The 18081-nt window shown below is 36.8% G+C and overlaps 1 protein-coding gene across 2 annotated transcripts in view; it reads left to right on the top strand.

The window, feature by feature from the left end:
- The window catches only part of shank3a (SH3 and multiple ankyrin repeat domains 3a), a 189971-nt gene that overhangs the window by 125697 nt on the left and 46193 nt on the right, over positions 1-18081 (top strand). For both annotated transcript variants that reach the window (XM_026287131.1, XM_026287130.1), the window contains one exon: positions 16309-16422. In XM_026287131.1, the coding sequence (XP_026142916.1) occupies positions 16309-16422 (114 nt within the window). The remainder of the gene's footprint in view (positions 1-16308; positions 16423-18081) is intronic.

Raw genomic sequence — 18081 nt, 5'->3', positions numbered from 1 at the left:
TTTCCTGTTTTGTTTGTCCTTTTCACCCAGAATCCACAAGCTGGTCAAATTAGAGAAGTTCAGAAAATTGATTTAAAAAATGTGAGTATGTTGTAGATTAGGGTGACCACCTGCTAATAAGCCCAAGGGGGGACAAGGGGTATGTTTCTGAGGGACAATGTGGGACACTGCCCCCACCCCATGGGCAGGCTCACTGATAGTGGTTTACCCATTTCTAGCACATACCACCTTACATGGTATATTAATAATGCCCTATTCCCCTAAACATGTGTAAGTGCTGGTGTACTGTATGCTTATGACAGAATCGACAAATGCACTTCCACTTACGATTTACTTTAGCTATTTAATTTTATTAATTTTTCATTACAATTTATTTACTTTAAGAATAAATTACTGCTCATATACAGCATTCGCGTTGAACAAAAGTGAATTATTTATCCAGGGTTTTTTTTCTCTCTCATGTTTTTGTAATGTCTGGGAAGCCAGAATGCGCATGCATTAACAGAAACTTTTTTTTTTTCAGCAAACCGTGCCATCCCTATTACCTCAATAATAAATCAATTACAGGCCTAAAACAATCATGCCCGAGCAGACGGATATAAGTACATCTCATCACACCGGCACCTGCGTCTAAATCAGTTGTATTGTCTGGTTTTCAGTCTAAAACAGTTGCATCAAGTATAAATGTCTCATCTGTTTCGGGAGGTGCGCGTGCAGTCAGCGGAGGCTCGCACCTCCCAACTCGCACCGGAGGCTCGCACCTTTTTTTCTCAGATTTTGAAAATTCTTCGCGATCGACTTAAAATGCTTCCAAGATCGACTTGCCGACCGCGATCGACGGGTTGGTGACTCCAGATATAGATGAGCGACCAACTTTTTTTGAGCAAGCATTGATTACGCGTGACACAGTCTCAATTTGTGGGACGCATGAATTGGGCTTCAAACGCTGTGCGCGCACGCGCTACGCGGGACGGGGTCACCCTATTGTAGATACATTTTGGAAGTGGCTTCCCTCCCAACACTGATCTGAATATTTCCCGTCCAGTGCATTAGTCGTGTGCTTATCAATGGCTCCCAATAGCACAGCAGCTGCTGTTCACATCTCCCATCATTCCCTTTGTTGAGCTCTGTGTGTGTGTGTGTGTGAAGGAGAGATTAAGGTGGTGACGTGAAGTTTGGGCATGCAGCGAGACTCTGAGGTTGGAGTCATAAAACTTCCAAGCCAGGCTATTTCGGGCTGCACCCCTGGGGCTCAAGAGAGATGGAGGGAAAAGGTGAATGCTGCAAAAATAGAATGAAAGAAAGACAGAAGGAAAGAGATGAAAAGAAGAGGGATTCCTGGGCATCCAAATCACTATTTCAGTCCTGTTGATGTTATTGAGAAACACTATCATTCTCTCTCTCTCTCTCTCTCTCTCTTCATCGAGGGTTCAGCATACCAATGAGCACAGAACTGCACCACTGCACTTCTCCTCTGTGGAGTCGTGACTCTCTCTCATCTCTGCTGTTCACTCTTTACCTCAATGACACTTGCTTCTCTGCCTTCTGCTTAAACTCACATCCTTTCTTCTTTTTTTAAAAATTATAGAGATTTTTTTGCCATTTTCCTTATTTTTTTTTTTTTTACCTTTGTCATCTCTTTTATCTGTTCTCTTCTCTTCTATTGTCGTTTAAATTTTATTTTTTTTCTTTCTTTCCTTCTTTCTTTCTTTCTTTCTTCTATATCTCATAATGGATCATCTCTTTTAGTCTCATGCCTCTATTTATTTATTGTCCTTTTTTTTCTTTGACTTTTCTCATCTCATGATGCTATGGAAGCCTGTTTTCACCACTTAATATAACATGTAAAAAGGTTATTGACTTTTTATATCACAATTCTATTTTGATTTACTGTACAACTCGAAATTCTGACTTTTTAGAATTGCATGCTATAAACTCCCAAATCTGACTTTTTTCTTATAATCACATTTTTGTATCTCACAATTCCATTTTTTTTCTCACAATCCCGAGGTATAAAGTTATAATTGCAAGATATAATCTCACAGTTCTGACTTTTATCTCAGAATTGCATGATAAAAGCATTTTCTTGTTAAGTCAGAATTGCGATATACAAACTCGCAATTTTAAAAACATATTAGTCTTTTTCCGACTCAGAATTGGACTTTATAACTCACAATTACTAGTTTATATCTCACAATTCTGAGAAGAAAAAATATATAAAAACTCACATTCACAAGAAAAAAGTCAGAATTGTGAATATTTATTTCGCAAGTTTGTCATGCAATTCTGAGAGCTTATATCTTACAATTCTGACTTTATAACTTGCGTTTGTGAGAAAAAAAAGTTGGAATTGTGAGATAAAAACTCTCAATTATCTTTTTTTTTTCAGTGGCAGAAACAGGCTTCCACAATACTCATCCATTCTCATCCCTTTCTTTCTTTCTTTCTTTCTTTCCTCATCTCATAATGTATAATCTCTTATCTCATTCTTCATCTCCTTTTTCTTTCTTTCTTTCTTTCTTTCTTTCTCATGTCATAATGGATCATCTCTTTTAGTCTCATTACTCATCTTTATTTATTTATTTTTATTTATTTATATGTTTATTGTCATTTTTCTTTCTTTCTGGCTTTTTTTAATCAGATGATGCTCATCTCTTATCTCATTCTTCATCTCCTTTTTCTTTCTTCCTCTCTTTTTCTTTTTCTTTCTTTCTTAATCTCACAACTGGTCACCTCTTTTCATCTCATGCCTTATCTCCTTGTTTCTTTTTCTTTTGTCTTCTCTCATCATGGCTCATTGCTTCTCATATTCTTCTGATTTCTCCTCTTGTTTATTTTTATCTTGTCTTGTCTCATTTTATTTTGAGTCGTTTTTGTCTCGTCTCATTTTGTTTAATTTTTCATCTTCTTATCTCTACTCTTTATCTGTTGTATCTTTATTCTATTTTTGTCTTGTCTTGTCTTAGTTTTTCTCTCTTCACTTCTTTTCTGGTCTCTTCTCTTCTCTTCTCTCACAGTCTCACCCCAATGAGTTTAATTTCTTCTTTCTGTTCTGCTCTTTTTTTAATTTCGCTGAACTTCAGTTCCCATAATTCCCTGTGAGACAGGCTCTGGTATCACAGAGAGTTATCATCAGGCAGTGTATGGCATGTGGGCTTGTGGATCAGCAGATTAATTTCATAAGAGCCCAGCAGTCGTGAATGTGAGACTTGCTTTTGTGGTTATTGAATAAAGCACTGAGCTTGTTGTAATGCACCACACACATACTGTACCACCAGAGTCAGCATTCTGCTGCCCACCACTGTAACTACACAACACACACACTCTTCACCCGGCCCACTTCCTGTTAGCTTTTAATTATGATTGTATGCAAATGAGATTATTACATACACCAGTACTCTCACTGCCAAAGGCTGCAGATCTGCTAGAGCACAGTTCATACATGCTGTACAGACATGACCGATCAATAACCCCTGTGGACCGCGGTCATGTGTACCGCCAGTTACATTTGAAAAAGCAAAAACATCAGTAAAGTATCTGTACCGTTATTGACACAGCAAATCCAATTATCTCTGGCAAACCATTAAATCAGCAGGAAACTTTCCCTAAACAAAGTGTCCTCAGGCGATGCTGGAAAATGCCCACCACTGCATTCACAGCCAAATGAGGCCAATAGTCTTTAATTATCACAATCTGGAAAACAGATATTCTAGTGTTAATGATCAAACAACTGGCTGAATATGTGAGGAAGTGTCTTTGGACCGTCTGTCCTCAGGGTTGGTGATGGATCATGCATGCAAATATTATAAACAATCAATCACCCACAAATTCCCAGTAGTGTGCAGTGCTAAATAATAATGATCACTGAAAGGATATTCACCTTTGGAAAAGATATAGCCAAGAACACTAAATTGAGATGCATACTCAACATAGCCGTAAACCTTTTGGCAGTTGCAAGAGACTCAGTGCAGATTTGCATATCTAAAACAATGTATTCTGAGCTACTATTCAGAGCTGAACGGCCCTGCTGTGCTTTCAGACAGAACGGCCCAAATACTGTATGCCCAAATTATCACTTTTAAAGATAGAGCAGTGTCTTTCAAGAGTTTTCAGAGTTGTGGAAATGAATGAAGGGTGTCTGTTTACTTATCTGACGGATGAATATCTGTCTGTCTGTCTGTCTATCTGCCTGTCTGTCTGTCTGCATTATTTTTTTCTGAATAGATAGTGTCTGTAACATTTAACATCTAAAAAAACATGTATGAATTTCCTTGTCCAGTGGAAAATGAAAGAAGATATTTTTGCATTTCTCTTTTTTTAGTTGATTCAGCGTCTTTGAAAGCTGCTCATCCTGCTCTTCAGATTTCATCATGGAATCAACAGTTCAAATAAATGTTGAGCTGAACTATTTTGCTTTAGTAATGTAACTACAAAGCACTCTTGAATTAAATTGGAAGAGAGACCATCAGCAAGCACTCTTTTGTATCTGTCTGAGACAAGTGTGTGTGTGTGTGTGTGTGTGTGTGTGTGTGTGTGTGTGTGTTGCGGTAGAACACTTCAGGCATTTTTCTTTCATTAACCTGACGGACAATCAGCCGGAAAGCCTTCCACTGAATATCAAATATCTCTGATCATTCGGCGGCTCTCCCAGGAGGTGTGTGAGTTCTGACTGCCTGTCTGCTGATCAGATGTTATCACACTAACTGCGTGATATAGCAGTCTGTGCACAAGAGACAACGTTTTACCTGTATTTAAAGCTGCATCTTTCAGATAACTTCACACGGATGAGAATTATGACATGTGGATAATGGTGGAGATGACGATTTTAACGACAGAAGCATCTTTATAAAGGACTCCTTTGATTCTGATGTGTCTGAAGTGAGCACAAGTCATCTGATATTTCAGCAGCTCAGAGCATCGCTAAGGCTTTAATGGACTCATGTTTTCAGCTTATTGCTTTCTTTAAGTGTTTCCGTTTGGAAATGGCTTTTTGATAAATGCAAAAGCGCAGGTCAAAGCACTCTCAAACACACACACGCACCCGTAATGGGACTTGAGGGACTGGAGTACTGGGCTTTCTCTAGAATTCTTGCATGCATATTTACTCCATTTTGCATTCACACAGATCTCACTTTGCATTCATACTGATGTCATCTCCATTTATATTTACCCAGTGTTTGTTTTTTCCACTGTTTTTGTCATTTGTTTTTAAAGGAACACCCAAAAACACCCACAGGCCATTCAAGATTTAGATGAGTTTGTTTCTTCATCAGAGCAGATTTGCAGAAATTTAGCATTGCATCACTTGCTCATCAGTGGATCCTCTGCAGTGAATGGGTGCCATCAGAAAGAGAGCCGTGAAAGCTGTTAGTAATAAACAAATTTAAGTTGTTGTTTTTTTGTTTATTGTTTGTTTGTTTGTTTTTTGCTTCAAACTGTTGCTTATGGCTAAAATACATGTTCTCTATCCATATTTAGTAAATAATAATAATTGTCTCATCTGAATCAGTTAAGAAATATACACATAATAATCACTTTTTACATGTGAAAACAGATCAAAAGTGTTCTAAACAAATATAGCAGTGGATTTTGATGTGAAAGGACAAAGGTTGATTGATGTTTTCACTGGAGGAATAGTTTTTATGGATTATGGATTCATATTTTGGCCAGAAGTAATGACAGAGTTCATATGCCTCAATACATTTGTTTCTTACAAACATGCAGCTTTTCACTTCACTAGGCATTAACTGATGGACTTGCGGATTGGTGTGATGTTTTTATCAGCTGTTTGGACTCTCATTCTGACGGCACCCATTCACAACAAGTTAACAAGTGATGTAATGCTACATTTCTCCAAATCTGATCTGATGAAAAAACAAACTCATCTTGAATGGCCTAAGAATGAGTAACTTTTCAGCAAGCTGTCATTTTGGGTGTACTATTCTTTTAATGCATGATTTAAATGGTCAATATTATTTTATTGACCATTTTAGACCAAAATTGCATCTAATATTAGTCAAATTGACATTTCTGCTAATAAAATTGCAAAGTTAAACCAAATATCCAAATATTTCAACACAAATAGGTCGATCACATTAATTATCGATTCATTTGAAACAATCATATTCTTTCAGAATTGTTCTTGTTTAAAAACATACTGTAGTTACATTGCGATTATATACATTTTTTGTATTATTATTTTTGACAACAACAAAAAAATCCCTCTGTTTTTGAATTATATCACTTAGTCACAATCACGTCACTAAGTGACTGTTTTCATTTAATTCTCCATTTGCACTTTGCACGTTTCAAACAGGCTGCCTCTTGTTAGTTACCCATGAATGAAAAGCGTAGAAACATTCCATCCTACCTCTTTTCCTCCAGGCCTGTAATTACATTAATTCATAAGAGCATTTCTTGCTTTTTTAAGGTCCTTGTTTACACTCTTTCAGCTTGTCTGGGTTTGGCGTTTTTTTTTTTTTTTTCATCTTCTTTTAGTGTTAATTCAAGCCAATTAAGTGGAGCAGTGTCAGACTGGGACAAAAATGTTGTACCCTTTAAATCGAGCACACTATTTGATTGAAAATTACATTTGGAGAGAACATTACGTCACCTTGCAGATATTGCACATTAATATAATTACAATAGCAATAATTGTATGTAATCACAGTCTGTTAAACAACATAATTACTGAAGTAAATGTGTTTATTAGTCGTACATAGTGCATAGCTATAAAATCATACCATAACATGGACATTGTAATGCAATTAGTGTGACCAAATGCTTAATGTGACCTTGCTTTTATCTGTCAAGCTATTTAACGCATTAAATAAAGATGTATATGTATTCGTAGATGTATTCGTGGAAACCATCCTTCCTGGAGCTGGTAGTTTTTGCAATTTAGAATTTGCCATTTAGCTTTTGGTTGGTTTAATGAAAGTTACTGAGCAGTTGGATTCATTAGAGACGAATGATTAGATTTGATACGCCCTGTCTCTCTCTCAGAAGGAGAGGCTTATCGCAGTTAAGTGGCCTGGAAATTTAGAGCTGCGGCTATCATTCTATTTATAGAACGAAAGAGAGCGCAGAATTGAACCAAGTTGATTAGCACGTGATTGACGTGCATCTCAAGTCAACCGGTGGTTAGCTCGCTCAAATTAAACTTTATTACGTATCAAGTTAATACAATGGTTAACAGATCGGAACACACACACTTGCACTTGTATACTCTCACACACACACTCTTATTTCACTGGCTGTGCAGAACAGGCCTTGACATGTTCTTTATACTAATACTCATGAATGCAGACACGCATTAAACTGCTTCTATATATATATTGCATAAGACATGTTTATTTATATAGCACATTTCATACATAATGGTAATTCAAAGTGCTTTACATAAAATAAAATAATAATAATAATAATAAAAAGATAGTCACAACAATAAAACAAGGAATTTAAAAACTTGGAAAACGATTTAAAAATGGATTTAAAAGACTTAAAATGAATTTAAAACAGTTACGAATAGAAAAAATATGTATAGGTGAGAAGACCATTACAATAGTCCACCGTGATGGTGATAAAGGCATGAACAAGACTACAACATTTGAAAGAACAGCATTATTTAAACATTGTAACATTTTAAAATGTCTTTACTGTCGCTTTTGATCAATTTAATGTAGCCTTGCTGAGTAAAAGGCTGAGTTTTGAATGATAGTGTATATCCATTTAAATAGTTGTCCAAAAAACATGGCCATTCAATAGCTCTTTTTTATGTAAGCTTTAAAACTCTCTTTGTGTCTATATTGACCTTTTCCTTTTCACTCCGTAATTCAGTCTCTTTAAACATCTCTTTTTGAGAGTTTGTGTCTCCCGTCTCGTCCATGTGTGATTTGCCCCAGTTGTGCCATTTACCTGTGAATGAGCTGTAAATGATTGAATGAGCAACAGCCTGAGTCTCTTCTGTCCTAACAGAAGCCCCTTCGCAATATCCAGCTACATTCATTCACATCTGATTTATGCAGTACAGAAATTAAAGAATCACGCTCATTACACAGTGTCTTTGTGTATTTGTTGAGCTCGTATTGTGCACAGTTGAAAAGTTACATGCTAGCTAAATTACACATCCTCCTTTCATCCTTTTTAATGGATCTCTGTGGGTCTTTGAAGCTGATAAGAATAGAGAGTTGTGATTGTATCTCAGCATCTGAGAAGCATCATTCTCCTGTATGCTTATTCACACACACACACACACACTTCAGGCCCTTCTCCTCAGAAACAACGGTCCTTCTGTCAAGAGCTAGCCGTAGCAGTGTGCCTTAGTCGGATGCTGGTTGATGGTCAGGGACTGACACTGAGAGCTTGGCGAGTGTTTCTCCCATGGTGCCGTTTGCCCGTATGTGTGAAGGCTTGTTTCCAATATGCCTAGCGTGTCCGGGCACGCGGCAGGGCTGGAGAGGTCCGGCAGGCCCACTATTGGTACTTTGTAAACATACTTGTGCAAGTCCGTTGAGTGATTGGTTTTGTAAGACATGCACAGGCCTACAAACATCGGTATGGACATGCTGTTCTTTGGAGTCTCTGTGGTTAAAAGAGGATGTGTTGATCCTTCAGGATGTGTCAAAAGGATTGCACACGTCACTTATGCTTAAATATTCTATAAGTATATTTGTGGCATCTATTTTTTGTAATGTTAGAATCAGAATGAGCTTAATTGCCAAGTATATTTACACATACGAGGATTTTTTTTTTTCGTGACAGAAGCTCCGCATTGCAACAGAATGACAGCAACAGAACAAAAAACACATAATAAAAGAATAAAAAATACAAATAAGTAGGTAAGGAATGACAAAATACAAATTGACAATTGTATGGCAGGGATATTACAATAAGCGGTTATGTATGTACAGGTATATTATGTGCAAAAATTTAAGTGTACACTAAGTATGTGTGTTAGATAAATTGGTGTATGTGTATATACATATAAATAGTGTAGTGTGTTCCACAGTTAGCTTCTTAAATCAAAAACAGCAGTTTATTGTGACAATTTGAATTTAGCTAAATTGTTAACTTAAATGAAAGACTTAGTTATAGATATAGAGTTTGGATCCAAAACGCTATAGGCTAAATCCATTTTGATTTATAAAAAAAAAAAAAAAATCTGCTTTCTTTACCAAGAAAGTGGCAAGATGAAAACCACTATTTTCTATTTCAAACTTTCACATAGCAACTTTAGATTATAATAACATTACAATTTATTGCAATAAAACCTTTGAATTAAAAATGCATTCATTAGTCAACGCTCCCAAAATGAATTCAGCAGGTCATCTTGTTTGCTATAAATTAATCACAACAATAAAAGAAAAGTTCATCATGAACAAGAATATGAACAACAATATGACATCAGACCACAGAAATTCCAAAATGAGATTTCCCTTACATTCAACTTCCAAAACTGCGTTCATCTTTGCCAGAGGTGGACAGTAACGAAGTACATTTACTTGAGAACTGTACTTAAGTACACTTTTTGAGTATCTGTACTTTACTTGAGTATTATTTTTTCTGGAAACTTGCAACTTCATCTACACTATATTTTAAAGATATAGTATACAGGGCTCTCAAGTCTCACGCATTGGGCGTGAGACCCACGCATTTCAATCCGTTCACACGCTCACACGCCACACCTTGTATTTCTCACGCAGAGACATTATGAGGATAACGCCCACCAAGTTGTGGCGCTATTTTTTTAAACAGCGAAACAGGTAGAGGAATCAAGTGAGTTCCCCGATGGCCCTGACACGCACCAGCTAATCAAATAAAAAAATATAGCTACCGATCAGCCAATCAGAAAATAGCATTGCTGTATCTGGGTAAGATTTTTACAGACTCGTGTGCAACACAGATCCAGACGCTCGCTGAAGTAGGTAACGTAACGGTTACAGACTTGCCAAGACAATGACACAGATTTTCACTATATGAATTTATCATCAATATATTAATTTAATTTTTTTTCAAAACAGTCTAAGATATGTTTTGGTCTGATGGTTATTATGACCCCGACACGCACGCAATTTTGGCCATCATATGTGGTCGGCCGTAGCTTTTGTGCCTATTATTAGCCCACTGTTATTTTTTTATAGCTAAAGTTACACGTTGAAGAGGATGCGGGGCTACTCTGACAGTTTTATATAAGAGACTTCTAAAATAGGCCTATCCGTAATACTTGTATGGCAGTACCCATAGCCTAATAGTTTGAATTATTTTTTGTTTTTTCTTTCCTTTTATTTTTACTGTACAACACCCCTAAAAAATAAAGAATCTTAATGCAAAAATCTTAAAGAATCTTCATAAAGAATCTTAATGCAAAAAGTAGCTCCTAGTGACAAAATTTTTAGAAATGTGGGCGTTTACTCTTAAAATTTAAGAAAAAATCCTAGTAAAGGAAAAAGTAATTCAGAAAGCATCTTAACCCTTAAAAGAGGTCTTAAGGTCAAACTTGTTAGGAGCACAGATGAGGACTTTTAAGAGGCTTAAGAGTTTCTTTAACAGAGGAGAAAATGGCAGAAGAAATGTGTTGCAGACAATGGATGACAGTGAGTTAATAAGATGCTATAGATTAGATCATGCAGGGATCATGTTTGTGACTGATCTTATTAGAGATGTGCTAACATCTCAGACACAGCGAAATGCCATAGCGCCAGAAATTAAAGTAATCACTACATTACGATATTTGGCATCTGGGAAAATGCAACAATGCTATAGTGATGATTTTGGTCTGTCACAACCTTCTGTAAGCAGAGTGATCACACAAACAATTACAGCACTTTCAGAACATCTTATCGTGTCGCAGTTCATTTCGTTTCCACTAGACATTCCCACCTTGCAGGCTCAAAAAACTGCATTTATGAATATAGCAGGCTTATAGGTGCGCACAAGCAGGGGGAATGAACCGTTAATAGTTTGTGCTATACGCTCTTTAAGAATGGCCTTGTGTTCATCCACTAACTGGGCTAACAGTAAACACTGTTCCTCTGTCCAGTTTGGCTTTCTCGCCCCTCTTGGTTTTGATTCCATGTCTGAAATATTAAAACAACATTCAAACTGCCACTTAAATAGGACAGCAATCACTGTAATTGGAAAGAGTGGAACAATTTTTATCATTCTAAGCCAATCAAATACCTTATAGAAAATTAGAAGCATAGTAAATAAAAATAGAATTCATATACACACATATAATGTGTGTGTGTGTGTGTGTGAGAGAGAGAGAGAGAGAGAGAGAGAGAGAGAGAGAGAACGGTCAAATAGGAAAAATTACGGATGTAAATTCAAAGTGAGAATTAGAATAGAGCCTATACTTAAAATCACTCTTTTTTTCCTTCTTGGACTACCAACCAATCCCAGTCTTCAAAAGATTGTGTCATACATAGCAACGGGGTCAACCCCGCCTCCTCACTAAGAAGAAGGTTTTTGTCTTTTCCTTACTCAGAGTTGCTCTCAGATCGGTCCCGAATCGTTCTTAAGCTAAGACTCCTACGTAAAAGTTTTTAAGCTAAATTAAGAGTTTTCTGAGAGGATTCTTAGAATCTTTATGAAAACGGGCCCAGCTCCCTAAAAAGGTGGCTAGGTCAGAGGAGGAGGCTGTGGAGAAGACAGTAGGGGAGGCAGTGGAGGAGGCAGTTAGGGTGCCAGTAGAAGATGGGTCCATGGAAGAGACTGTGGAGGACCATAGAGGAAAAAGTGGAGAACCCACTGGAAACAGGGAAAAGAGAGGGTTATGTAGAGCAGCCACTTATAGGTGTTCCTTTAAGAAGGAGCGGTCAACACGATGGCCATTCATCACAATGGGAACCACCAGCTCTTTTTACTGGTGCTTAGTCCGCAGACAGGAGAACTCCTGTGTCCATCAAGGTGTGAGGGACATAAGCAGGGAGGCTTTCTAAAATAGCTGCATTGGTGTTAGTGCTCCCTCATTCAAATGCCTATGCTGAGAGGGTTTTCTCCATGGTGGGATTAAACAAGACCAAAACCAGGAACAGCTTAGCACTTGATGGAACTGTGAAAAATGGCTGGCCTGGAACCACAGTGCTTCAAATGGGAGCCACCAACCCCTGGCCTCAAAACCAGCTACCAACACCTACAATAAACAACACTGACCATTCTCTCTCTCTCTCTCTCGCTCTCTCTCTCTCTCTCACACACACACACACACACACACACACACACACACACAAATAAATGCTGAATTAATATTATTTTATTTGTAAGAATGTGTGTAATTTATGAGATCAGACACCCGTCCCCATCAAACCCCTGCCGCCAAAATCTCACTCTGAACTCAGTTCAAAACTTGAGAGCCCTGAGTATATATTTAGCAGTTTTTCCTGTGAGTCCATTTTCAGAATCACTGAACCCTTTTTTTTTTTTTGCAAAAATCCGGCCTGTGATCTGCCAGGACCTTGTAGTGTTGCCAAGTCTTACAGTATTTCTAAGCCTCCAGTTTTCAGCGTAGCTATGAATGGATGTTTGGCTGATTTAAAAAAAAAATAAAAAAAATCTGGCAACCTCAGGACCTTCCCCACTAATCTAAACGTCTGCACTACTGCACAGTGTGCTCTTAAAAGTGAAATAAGATGATAAAAGATGGAGACTACATATATTTATAGTGTGGTGTGATCATCTGTGTGTTCACCACATTGATTTTAAAGATACTACTGTATGTGATACCTTATGTAGGCCGAGAATTTACTTCTATCATAGAAGATAATGATTGGAATATGGTAAATAATAATTACTTACACCTTGATCTACATGACAAATTTTTTTTTTATTTTATTATGTGTGAACACACATCTGTATGTGTTAACTCATTAAAGCTCTTTGGAAAATGAACCATGTTTTTAATATAGTTACTAGTTTAACTATGGTATTTGCAGTAAAATCACAGTTTTCACAAATGTACTATTCTCTCACTACTCAACTACAGTAACCACAAATCAAACTAACATAGTTTTATTATAGTAACTATTTAATATTTGAAATTGCTGCTAAAAACTAGTCAAGGAAGTATATAAATCTGAACATTATTTTATTGTCAAAACACACATAAATACATATATATATATTGCAAACAAGTAATCAATAAGTAGGTTAAATGATCATATAGGTCAAACATTTTTAATTCACTTTCAACTTTGCAATCTTTATTATCTTATCTTTTTATTATAGCAAATCTGTCTGTGAACCTTTGTATTTATATATTTGCCTCTTTTCATGCATTATGCCCAATTTTTCTGCCTAATATCCATAACTGGTCTATGTGAACTGGGTTGTATGTGGATTGTGATATGAACATTAGAGTATGTTGACACAGCAAGTCAAACTCCTTTATTTCAGAAGAGTGAGGAAAACCCTGTTTTCCATGAAATGTCCCCTCTACTGAATACATGGAGTCCACAAATACTCATTATGCTGATTTGATTAGACTCAAATATTGAAAATGTTCAAATGAGAAGCATCACTGATGAGATGTGCATTTCTTTTCCTCCTGAATTTATCACAAGACGAGCCCCATTTACAGAAGTGTTTAATTGTGACATAGGCAGCAGAAGCATCCATTTGTATGAGTCTGGAGGCGTGTGAGAGTGTGTGTGTGAGCATATAACCTCAGTCAGTAGCACTGAGGTGATAATTTTCTAATGGCTGTGCTGCCAGCTAGATCATCACTAAAAACCACTCACAGAATTTCAAATCTACTGATTAAAAATGCAGTATAATTGGTTGTATTTAGATGATTAGGTTTTGAGTCTTTCTCAAGAGAAAATTGTGTGTGTGAGTGTGTTGAGGAGTGATGGAAGGTTTGTACAGATGAATTTAACTTTTGCTAAGCCCCGTCATAGGCTTTTTCACTTTTTTTAACTTAAGTCCATGTATCTCATTCAGACTAAAGCACACTTCTGGATGTTGTGAAGTCACAATAGCCGAATTTCTATTACCCTTCAAATTGTGCAAATTGACAAACATGTAAATTTCACAAAAACTCCCTGATATCGCAAAAATGTTTTTACACTCGCATGAGGTGGTTTTTCAGGCAATTCAAAATATATTGCAATGGAAACAGGTGTATTGTATGTAAAAGTTGCATGATCATTCTTTAATGCACTTCCAAGAAACACCTCATACGTGGCCACTCTCAAGTATAAAGAGCTTTCTTTACCATTAATGATTGTATAGCCCCTCATTTACACTGCATTACGGTTTTAACCACGGCTACAGGAGCTGATCGCACCCACTCTAGTCAATGCTTGTGTTTATACCAGTCCCAACACGGCATGTTTCAGAAGTGTGCCAGAAGAGGCTCTCCGAGCAGCTTTGCTAAAGATACATGTCCTTATCTCATTCGATTAGGAATCATGGCTAGTGTGGTGCCCGACTGAGGTGCCCTTGAGCAAGGCACTGAACCCCAAACTGCTCCGCGGGTGTGTGTTCACAGTGTGTGTGTGTGTTCACTGCTGTGTGTGTGCACTTTGGATGGGTTAAATGCAGAGCACGAATTCTGAGTATTGGTCACACCATACTTGGCTGTATGTCACGTCACTTTCACTTTTTTCACTTTCATCACTATTGCTTGTCGTGAAAGGAAATGTCTATTCGCAATGTTTATATTGATGTTTATAAAATATTGAAAAGTTTTGCGCAAATCAGTAATGGAAACCTGGGGAATGTCTGTTATTTAAATAATTCCCGCCCACGGAATATGCAAAAAAAGGGGACGAGGCCTGGTTGAGCTGCTCTAGAGCTCATAGTCTGGAAAGAAATAAAACACCAATGGAGTAGGCACAGATTTGAATGTCAAAATTGACGCCATCATTAATATTTACAGCTGAGAAGATTAAACTCTTATGGTAAGGGACATGTCATTTTCTGGAACACACTCTTACAGTAAGTGCTTTGCCAGTCACAACACATTAGGCCAGCTAACCAATCAGAGCACATTTCATATTTCAGAAGGAGGGGTTTCATCGAATCTGGAACTGTACTGGGTGTTTGAGACAGACCGGAAATAGTGGTTCTACAGTCATAAAATATGTGAAAAATAAATATGTTGGAACAAACAAGCATGAAAACCTATTGTAGTACACCCAAAAAAAAACAAAGCAAGACTTCATAAAGGACATGATAGGGCACCTTTAAGAATGTTACTGACCAATCATGCATTGGCAACTCTTGCCATATGCCATGTTTGTATACTGAAATGGGTTTCTTCTCTGTAAATTCTACATTAAAATTCTGTTAATGGAAATCTCCAGTTCATTCCTAATGGGATGTTCTGTAAGTGAGCAACAGTAACTGAGGGGGTGGAGCTTAGTGAAGGGTCAATTGGTCTTGTAGACCATCAAGCAGCACTTTCATCATGGCTTACACTACAAGAGCAGGGGGGACAAGTGCTTCACTAAGAGGCACTGGGAGAAAGTGTGTGGTTTGTGTAAGCGGGGTTTCTTATATGCCATCTGCGGTTAAAGATCTACTTCAGCATGAATGAAACCCTGTGTGTGTGTGTGTGTGTGTGTGTACAATACAAAGTACATGCTTTCATTGTTGCATATTGATTTATGGAATTCTTGGAATGCCACAAAATTGTCCACCTGCCCTTTTTGCACACACACACACACACATACACACACTGCTTTTAAACTGCAGTATCCTAGCAACTAAATGCTGAAGGGCTTGCATGTGGCTGTATATGTTTTTAGTGTGTCTGGTGTGGTCACTACATGCGTTTCTTCAGTTAGTGTAGAATATCACTTGAATTAGTTTCCGTTTGAACACAATGTTCTGCACTGTCTCAGATTCCACTGATCATTCAACACACGTCATCTATCTGTTCTCCCTCTTCAAGTTTATTTCCGAAAGGAAAAAGATGTTTGAATGCATGCTGAGATCACAATCATGCACACACCACACATCTAAATGAGAATGTATCATAGACCCGGTTTGTGTGTTTTTATACTTTATAAGTATAAAGTTGATTTATAAGTATTTCCATATGTATATTGTGTGTATATATATATATATATATATATATATATATATATATATATATATATAAACAAATAAAATGTTTACCTTATATTTAATAGATTTTCCAATTGATGCAAATTCTGCCAATTACTAACTTATATATATTTTATGCAGGTATTGTTATCTAGGATGTTAGCTAACTTTTATGGGGATCTGTGTGATCAACAATTAAATGTGTGTTGATGAGATGATAATTAATGTCTCGCTCTATCTCTCTTTCTCTCTCAGTGTTAAGTATAGGAGAAGGGGGTTTCTGGGAAGGGACGGTGAAAGGAAGAACTGGTTGGTTTCCTGCAGACTGTGTGGAGGAGGTACAGATGAGACAGTTTGATCCTCGACTTGGTAAGAAGTGGCGCACAAATTTTGCATACTAGGGCTGGCCAATATATTAAATATTTATAATGTATTAGATATTGTTCTGTTGGCAATATAAAATCAAACCATATTATAATTTTCACAACAAAACAAACCTTTTTTGCCTTTATAACTGTGCCAGTATACTAGATTTGCACCCACAACTTGTTCGATTCACTTCTGTGTCAGTTATACTGAGTCAGTTCAAAATTATTCATACTCATATTTTTGCTTTAAATTTCCTTAAAATTTGATCATTTATATTATATTGTTTGATTATACTATACTTTATTGTATTAAATGTTATATTTATATAATGTTATTAGATTTTACTATATTTTTATTGTATTTTACTGCTTTTCTTATTGTTGCTTCAAATATTTGAATCACCCTTTTTACTTTTACATTTATGTATTTACTGTAGTAGACACTTATATATATATATATATATATATATATACACATGCCTAAAGCTGTTGTCTCACTTGCATGGTTTTTAACAATACAGTATGTCTCATAATCATATTTGTTCTGATCCACACAAAATTGTCCTCTCTCCATGCGTTTTGCTGTCTCTCCCCCCTTCTCTCTCGTAAATACTTTTTTTCCAGGTGTTTGTCATTTTTAGGGTCGTGTATTGATATCAGGCCGGCAGGACTGTGTCTGTACTAAACATCCCATTTAAATGCATTGTGAGAGTGTGAGAAAGAGAGATGAAAAATTCCCACACCCCTTTTATGACTTCAAGCATGGCACGTGTCCAATAATTCAAACACGCACACATAGAGAAACAGGTTAAAGGGGAGCTCAGAGTGATGTATTGCCTCCATCCTTTGAGAGCTTTCTAGAAATGAAAGATCTAATGATGCCAGGAAACCACCAGCGAGTCCCTATAGATGTGTCTCCTGTAGAGCACCAGGGTGTTTTCCCATCAGCAGAGAGATGTTTTATAGCAGAATCCTTCGGTTTTCACAATTTTAAACATATATGAATTGGCAGATTCATGAGTTTGTTTCTGTTCTGATGCTCTGAAGGAACATGTGTTTAGGATTACTATTTAAAAACCACAGATATATAACTACGGGCCTGATGTTTTGGTTAATGTTAGCTTGCCAGCCTGATTCAAGAAAAAAAAAAAGTGGAACTGCAGATGTGGGATTTTAATAACAACTTAAGGCTTCAGCTATCTTTAATAAAAATACGATAACCCCCCCCCCCCCCCCCCCAAAAAAACATGCATATTAGAATGATTTCTCAATAATAATGTTACACTGAAGACTGGAGTAATGATGCTGAAAATTCAACTTTGCATCAAAGGTATAAATTACACTTCAAATTACACCCAAATATAAAAGTGTTATTTTCAGTTGTAATAATATTTAGCTTTAATTTTTTTTACTGTGTTTTCGATCAAATAAATGCAGCTTTATTGAGCATGAGAGAATACCTTCAAAAATATTATACCCACCCCAAAGAGTCGGTTTGAACAATATTGAACGTATTAAAGGCTTTGATAATTGTATTCCTTTGTGTGTGAGAGAGTCCTAAGGCTGATAGTTTCTCCTCTCTCATTTCCTTTAGTTTCAGTAGAAAAGAGCATCGATTCTCCTGAGAACAAAGAATGTAACAACCAGTAAAATCCCAGGA

The sequence above is a fragment of the Carassius auratus genome, chromosome 18 (genome assembly GCF_003368295.1).
Source record: "Carassius auratus strain Wakin chromosome 18, ASM336829v1, whole genome shotgun sequence".
Taxonomy (NCBI): Eukaryota; Metazoa; Chordata; class Actinopteri; order Cypriniformes; family Cyprinidae; genus Carassius; species Carassius auratus.
This window is presented reverse-complemented; position numbering and strand designations above follow the sequence as displayed.